Consider the following 8,649-nt stretch of genomic DNA (forward strand, 5'->3'; position numbering starts at 1 on the left):
CCCCGTCATCGGTGCAATGATGGTACAGAATCTTCCTTACAAAGATTATTTAGCCTTGAGAATTGAAGTTAATTTAATTTATGAGTTAGCCAATTATTCTTCTCTACTATATTCAGGTGTACTACATGCAATTTAAAGGTAATATTAAAATAAAGAAAACCTGGGAATTTTAAAGGTGAGATTATAAGTCAGATCCCATTTTGTTTCTTGCAATAAAGATTAGAATGTTGGAAGTTCATAAAGGTTTATTTAAAGTTTTTGCAGTGCTTTCCCCAAGAAGCATTTTGTGGTTGGCCCTGGGATGATCATCTTTAACTTGGGTTTGACAGTAGGAAGCTGTAAGATTAGTCATTCGTCATTTTTCTGTATGCATGTGTCTTCTGTAGCAAATTTCTCTTGAAAAGTAGAAGAATTTCTGTTGGATTTTTGAAGAGAAGTTTATCTTGATCATTACGTACTTAATTTATTTACATTATCTCTCCTGTATGAAATAAACAATAGGCTTATTTGGTATGCATCCAGTACAGTGATTATTCAGTTACAAATGTCAATATAGCTTATAATTGCTTCCCCCAAGACACTTCCTAGATTTCTTGAATAAATTGGGGGAGCTCAGGAACCTTTGAATAAGGACTCATAAAGCAATGCTGTCTCTAGGGAGTCACTACTTGAATTATCGTCCACACGTGTTTTTGCATTTACTTAGAGTCTTAGCTATTTAGTACTGCTATTACAAAAATGTCACAAGTGGGTGATTTCAATGAACACAAGAAAACTTCTTTCATAATTTAGAAGACTAGACATCCACATTTAGCGTGCTAGCTCTATGGGGAGGCTTTATTTCTCTGTCAGCTCTGGGGGAAGGTTCTTGTCTCCTTTTATTACCTGTGGTCTCGGAACTCCTTGGAGGTCTACATGTTTCTTGGCCTCAATCTTTCCCTGGGTCTAGCAGGTTCTCAACCCATGGCCTTTGGGTACAAGGGATTCTTTCTGCTCTTAGCTCCTCTTTCTTGGTGGTAGTCAGGTCCCTCTCTCTGCTCTTCTCTCCCTCTCTCTCTTTTTGACCACAGATGGATGGATTTCTTTCTAGGCTCTCAGTTCTTTCCCATGGGTCTAGGATTATATTTTTTCTCCAACAATTTTACTGACATATAATTCACATATCACACAATTCAATAGTTAAAACACATCAAGAAAAGTTGTACAGTCATCACCACCATCAGTGTTAGAACATTTTCTTCAATCTTGCACACTTATTAGCGCCCCATTTCCCCACAACCTCCCTTGCCATATCCCCAAGGGATCATTGATCCAGTTGCTATGTCTATAGGTTTACCTAACCTCGATTTCACATACAGGAAAACATTAAAAAACAACCAACCAACAAATAACAACAACAAGAACAACAACAAAACTAACAAGAAAAACAAAGTAAAACAAATAAAAACCTCAATCTAAAAGAAGGGAGAAAAATTACAAGCTAGAGGAAATTTAAATTAATGATAAGGAAGATCAAATGATAGAATGCTAAATGATGAACTACATTTGCAACAATCCACTTTCAATGCATTCTGCATGTTAGCAAGACTATTTATTCACATCCCTTGTCCATGGTCAGAGGGGATTCACCAGGAGCTTAAGCCAAGTGTATTTCCCTTTCCTTTAAAAAAAAAAAAGTTGAAACAGCTTTAAAATGGGCCAGAAGGGAGATCAAGCGACAAGGTAGTATGACTTGTTCTAACTACATTTAACATAATCAACTTTGCAATGCTCTCTCTCTCTGATAACAGGGCTATTCATATCCCTCAACTATGATTGGAGAGGATTCATCAGAGGCTAAATCCATATCTGGACCCTGCAAATAGATTTTGGGCTTCCACTGTCATCCATAGCTTTCTGAAAACCAAGTGTTCACAATTTAAGCTTTCATGCTATTATTTACAATCCTTGGATCACACAGGCCAGTGTGCTTCTTCCATGTGGACTTAGTTGATGCCTGCTTGTTTGACCAGATGTCTTAGATGTCTGCTTGTTTGACCAGAAGCCTTTAAGACCCAAGATACTATTCTTTCTGATAGCTGGGCACCATCTACTTTCTTCCCTACACTTTGCTATATCACTCATTTATTTAGTGATCTCGTATTAAGGTTGAGCATCAAGCAGGGCCATGCCATAAGAATTAATTGTTCTTCGATTGGGGCTAGAATCAAGTAAAAAACCCCAAGTCCATTCAGACATTTATAGTTTATATATGTCTATTGTTTACCTTAAAGGTTTCATTGTCATTTTATGTTAGGCTCACAGGCACAGTTCTACCCTGTCGTATAGGATTGCTATACGTCTACATTGACTTGAGGGCAGTGTAAATGATGCACCAAGGGGATGGCTGATAATCTTCTCTCTTTATCTCTTATAAAATGAAAGGTGTGGCTCAAGAAAGGTGTAACTGGAGTCAGGCTAGGACTTGAGCCGCATCCTCTTGAGCTGTGTGCCTCCAGACACAACCTACCCCAATCCTGTCTCGGTCACATATTGCAAAATAAACAGTTAAATATAAGAGCTCCTGTCACTAAGCTTGTCATCTTCCTTTGGAAGTACCTTTGTACTTCATACGTATATAATAGCTTTTAGCAGCTGAAGTAGAAACAAGGCTGACATAGACACTAGAGCTGGAAGACACACTGAAAAATGCCTAAATTGTGTATGAAGTTCAGATCTTTATAGTGAAGCATCTCTTTCATATTTGGGGTCTGTTTGGATTAGATTGTGTTCCCTAAAAAGATATGTTGATGTTCATATCCCTGTACCTGTGAATGTGACCTTGTTTAGGGAAATAGGTTCTGTCTTTGCATATGCTATCAGCTGAGAAAGTCTTATGCGAGTGAAGTGAGTTCTAATCCTAATGACTTCTGAGTGGCCTTTTATAAGATAAGCCTGATATAGAGGAGACACACACAGGGGAAACACAACTTGTGAACATCCATCTACAAGTCAAGGAACCAAGAAACACCCAAGGATACTGGGAACTGAAACAGACAAAAAAATCATTTTTTCCAACTGTAATGGGGAGAGAAAGCATAGTCCTACCAATGCCTAGAATTCAGCCTCCAGAATGGTGATCAAATAGATGTCTGCTTTTTAAAGCCATGCACCTTGTTGTGTTTGGTTATGCCACCCTAGGAAACCTAGATGGTGTCTCGCTTTTCTGTCAAGGTGGAGGGTAAGCTCCTTCGAATTTAGAATAACTGCTCAGCGAAAGAGAGGTTCAACACCTTCAGTCGTGTTTTCTTGTTGTGGAATGGGACAATTGAAGGCTTGAGCAGAGGCCAGAGTTGGCTTGTGTTGATGATTCCATGGTTTTTGAATCAAGCAACCAATAAACCAATTATATTATCAAGTCAATGAGTATTTATTGAACAGTTACTTACTATGTTGTGAGTCCTTCAGATATCCATAGTTCTCTCGATTCCTCTCCCTTTTGGCATCTTTAAGCTTCACAACCCTCAGCACCTCACACTTGTTCAAGAAAACCAAACAAACCCACTGCCATTGAGTTGATTTCGACCCATAACAACCCTAACTAGGGTTTCTGAGGCTGTCAGTATTTACCATTTGAACCACCTACCGTGCAGTTAGCCGTCCAACATTTAACGGACAATGCAACCAGTGTGAAAAAGATTCAATTCTGAGAGCTAGCCCCCTTCCTCTCCCTCAGGACATCATCACAGCATGAAGCTGTAGGGTATTTGTTAGTAGAGTTAAAGAGATAGGGCTACAGACATAGGGAGTAGAGATTTCGTGTTCGCTTCCAGACCACTACAATAAAGGGAGTCACAAATGGTTCGGTTTCCCAGTGACTCTAAAAGTCATATGTAAATTATATTTCAGCCATTCAGTGTACAGCAGCATTATGACAAGGTTTAAGATATGGTGAAAATTACCACATGAAGTGAGCATATGTTTCAGTTAATATGGTGCCAGTAGACTTGCTTAATTTAGGATTACCAGTAAACTTCAATTTGTAAAAACAAAAAAAAACAACCAGTACCTGCAAAGCACAATAAAACAAAGTATGCCTGGATGCTCATTCATACCTCACACTTGGGCAATCTTACTTACAGGCAGGGAATACTCTAAGAACATTAAATTTATCCACTAAATTAGAAAAAAAAAGAACAGTTGGCATTATAGAATATTCAATGCATGTTGATTGAAGTATGCAGGTTTAATGAATCTCAATTTATTGTGTAATAAGAAGGTGGGATAGTGACCTCGGCTTATTTAAATCTAAAATTAATGATCTCTATGCTGTATCTAAACTTGACCAAGGGATTATATAAACTGTACATATATGAATGGATTTGGAGTTTATACTTATTCATAAAACCTAATCTAAGAAAAATGTATTATGGTGTAGATCTATTTCATTGGTGAGGATTTAGCTGACATCTCACTTAGATGGCTGCGTGTTTTAAAACGAGCCTTTCAGACCTCAGACACTCTTCTCTCTGATGGTTGGGCACCACTTGATTTCTTCTCCACACTTCGCGATAGCATTCATATCTTCATTCATCACTTCATGAGGGCAAGTTGAATTTAGCCAAAGTCCCATGATTTGAAGCATTTTTACTAATTTCCAACTTTTTGTTTTTACCATGAGTATATATATCTTCAAATAAATTCATCCATCTTTGAGTCCAACTGACTACTTCATACCTACTATTTCATATTCTTAAGAATTTTTCTCTTAAACTAGGAAGCAGCTTGAGATAGTGCTCGTATGGTTCCCCAAACCAAACTGACTGCCACAGAGTCAATTCCAACATGGTTAAGTTACGTCACTTCCTACACCTTCTACCTTCCCCCCTACCTGATGGCCTGCTCTGAGTCCTCTTTCCTTTGGAACTATGTTGGGTTCTGGAATAGACAGGGGATCTGAACAGGGCCTTTCATTAAGAATCTTTTCAACCTTCAGCTTTACCAGGGCTTAGGCATATTTTCATGAAGAAAATGCACAAGAAACAGGAAGATCAAAGATAGATTCCTATTAGATTTCTTGCTTAGTGTGTGTTCAGCTTTTCTCATTCATTAGCGAGAAATGGTGATAACTCACGTGACCGCAAATAGACTAAGTGCCCAGTTACCACTAATTCATTTTACCATGATAAGCTGTAAAAGTTAGAAACAAATTCTACTCTCCTAACTGGGAAATTCGTGCCCTGGGCAGAATACTATGAATTTGTTTGGCACATTAGAGCACATTTACAGAACACCTCGTTATTTTTATGCACTAGGAGTTTTTGAAAAAGGTTTACTTAATGTGCATTTCAATTCAAACTTATGGCTTTCCAACATTTTCCAACTTGCTTTAGGGTAAGGAGAGACTGATTTTATTGGTCAATTAGAAAGCATTTGTTAAAAATGAAACTATTCAATCAATTGTGCTAGGTGCTTGAGCTGAAAAAATGAATAAAATATTGCATCTACCTTCAGAAAGTTTATACATAATCCAGTGAGAAAAGCAAACAATAAGTAGTTATTAGATAGTGCCATAATGCTAAGATATTGTTGGTAGGTACATCAAGCTGTACCTGATCATAGCCACTCCATGTATAAAAGAATGAAACACTGCTTGGTTCGGGGGCATTCACACAATTGTTGCTATGTTTGAGCCTATTGTTGTGGCCGTTGAGTAAACTCAACTCCTTGTGGGTCTTCCTCCTTTTTACTCACTCTCATCTTTACCAAGCCATGATGTCCTTCCAAGGGATTGGTCTCTCCTGAATAACATGTCTGAAGTATGCGAGACACAATTTCCTCATTTCTCAGGACAGATTTGTTGCTTCTTCTGGCAGTCCGTGGTACTTTTAATATTCTTTCCAACACCGCAGTTCAAATGCATCCATTCTTCTGGGATTGTCCTTGTTCGTTGTCCACTTTTAACCCGGACATGAAGAGAGTGACAATCTCATGGCTTGAGTCAGATACACCTCAGCCGCAAAGTACCATCCTTACTCTTTAGTACTTTAACCAGGTCTTGGGAAGCAGATTGTTTAATTTCTAGGCTGCTGCTTCCATGAGCACTGGTTGTGGATGCACGCATGACCGAAGTAACTATAAATATTTGGGAACATCAAGAGGGGAGCGACTTCCTCTGGAGGTGGAGGTGGTGGAAACAAAGACAAGTGGACTTACGTTAAATGATACGTTGTAGGATATACTGTGAATGGTCTGGTTGGTGTTAAAGTTTCTAGTAAGCATGTCTCATAGAGTCAATACAGACTAATAAAATATTTTTCTGGGAAGGTAATCTTAGAAATAAATCATGTCAGGGGCCAACTTAATCCTATCAAGGCAAAATACAATAATAAAAGACAAGTAGGACACTCTTTTATAGACATTGAAGGAAACACTCATGAAAACTGTCCTTCCTATTAATAAATTTGATATTTGATAAGACACGGTTAATGGATGGGCCACAATAATAGGGGATGCCTTTATTTATTATTCCCATAGAGTCAATATGATTGACACATGTCATACCTGAGCTTACATTTAAAGGTAACTTACAAGTAGGTTTTAATGATAAGATAAAGGGTCAAAGCAACTCTATGAGCAAGAGAGAAGAGCCTGGTCATTCCTCACTCCCATGGAGGGAGAATCATTTTGGAGTCTATACTCTCAGCCCAACAACCTGGAAATCACATATAAACTTCCGGCGGTGGCTGCGGCTGCGGGGATTTTGGAATGTTCTATGCAGTGAGAAGGGGCCGCAAGACCGGGGTGTATCATATCTGGAATGAATGTAGAACACAGGTGGACTGGTTTCCTGCTGCTGCGAGATTTAAGAAGTTTGCTACTGAAGATGAGGCTTGGGCCTTTGTCAGGAACTCCGTGAGCCCTGCTGCTTCAGAAGGCATAACTAATAGGGTTAAAGGTTGGAAGAAGAATGGATGGAGAACCAGCACAGGGAAAGAGGTGATCAACAAAGAAGACTTCGTTGAACTGGACAAACTCACCCAGGGTACGGATATTCAGTGGATGCATATTCCTGGCCATTCAGGATTTGTAGGTAATGAAGAAGCGGATAGATTAGCAAGAGAAGGAGCGAAGAAGTCCGAAGACTGAAAGAAGTCATTGTAATTCTTGGGAACATGCACTGGGGGCCGTTTTGTTGCTTTTACTTATTGGCGTGGAAAATAAAAGACTGGGATGAACTATTGCAGTTGATGCAGTGGCACAGTTTTCTGACAGTCAGAAAGGCAGTATAATTTTCTTTGAAATACAGTGGTTAGATGTGCAATCAATTGGCCATCCTTTGAGATTTCAGAATTATGTTTATTGAACATGGTACTCTTCTCATTTGCTTGACTGTAGTTGGAATGCAGATGCAAACAAAGATGTTGAGTCCCGTGATGTTAAAGCTGATAAGGCATCCCTTCCTTTGGGCAGATAGATGTAGCCCCATGGCAGAACAAAGGTTAGCAGACAGAATGTAAACTGGGTCTCGGCCTCACTTACCCTCTTGGGTGGCACTCCTGTTGTGCATCAACTGCACATAGGTAGTTCTGGCTGCTAGACTATAATACAGGAACAGTACAGTTTTTAAAGACCAATGTCATATAAATAAATATTTTTTTAAATGTCATTAAAAAAAAGATAAAGGGTCAGCATGAAAAGTAAGTTCCACCTAAGTATAGTTGATGGCAAATGGTTAATAAACTAGCTTCTTTTCTTTATTGTTGGCTATCTGTCATACTCCTGTCTGGGACTCTCCATGGTGCATACACAGGTTCTATTACATTAAATTAAATTCATCAAACATTTATTGAGAGTGTTTTGTACATTAGGCACATAATCTGTAGGGGACAAAATAGAATTGGAAAGCTGATTGCAGAAGAAAGACTATTGGTTTCATTCAAACTTTCTGTTATCACAATGTCAAAAGATTCAAACAATTCATACATTCAGAACAGCACAGAAAAATATAGATTTCTTGCTGTTGCATACAGCTAGTTGAAACAAATTATTCTCTTCCTGCTGGCTGCAGAATTTCTTTGAAGGAAGGAATTGCCGGTTTAGGGAAATACCTTGATAAGATGCTTGAACAAAAAGTGAGACACTGAAATAATGAGTTAGTCAGAGGCAAAGTAACAAAAGATTTAAGAGATTGTCATTAGATGTGAAGGGAACGTTATTGGGATGGGGGAGTCAAGAAGGGGAAAGACATGTGATTTAGTGCCCACCATGCTTCAAAATGGGGCATCTAATTCTCAATTTTTCAGTTGTTGTATTGTGGTGAAGCCAACTCCCCTTATGCCCCTTCCCAAAGCCTTTAGTAAACTGTGTCACACACACAGAAAATGGACATTATTAGTCAGCCTTGCCTACATCCCTAGTGTCCCTCCAGTTCTGCTTTATTGCTAACACAGCACTTGAGACTGCCTGAAGCAACCTTGTTATTTTATTTACCCTCTTACTGTTTATTTTCTATACCTTACTTCCTCCCTATCTGCATAAATGGTACGGTGGCCCTATCTGACCTCCTCTGGATTCACAACTCCATACAAACCCAAGGACGATTGCCACAAGGTAGAGGTCAAGAATGCTTCCACTCTCCGTCTTTCTTTATCTCTTCTGACACCAACT

The 8,649-nt window shown here is 38.9% G+C and overlaps 1 protein-coding gene across 1 annotated transcript; it reads left to right on the forward strand.

Moving 5' to 3' along the window:
• Nucleotides 1–6,732: 6,732 nt before the first annotated feature.
• Nucleotides 6,733–7,206, forward strand: LOC101646806 (ribonuclease H1-like). Its single transcript, XM_013006258.2, has one exon. The coding sequence runs from the start codon at nucleotides 6,748–6,750 to the stop codon at nucleotides 7,126–7,128; it is 381 nt and encodes a 126-aa protein (XP_012861712.1). The 5' UTR covers nucleotides 6,733–6,747; the 3' UTR covers nucleotides 7,129–7,206.
• The last annotated feature ends 1,443 nt before the right edge of the window (nucleotides 7,207–8,649 follow it).

This window comes from Echinops telfairi, unplaced genomic scaffold (genome assembly GCF_000313985.2).
Source record: "Echinops telfairi isolate 266 unplaced genomic scaffold, ASM31398v2 ScPeMD7_7421;HRSCAF=8459, whole genome shotgun sequence".
Lineage (NCBI taxonomy): Eukaryota > Metazoa > Chordata > Mammalia > Afrosoricida > Tenrecidae > Echinops > Echinops telfairi.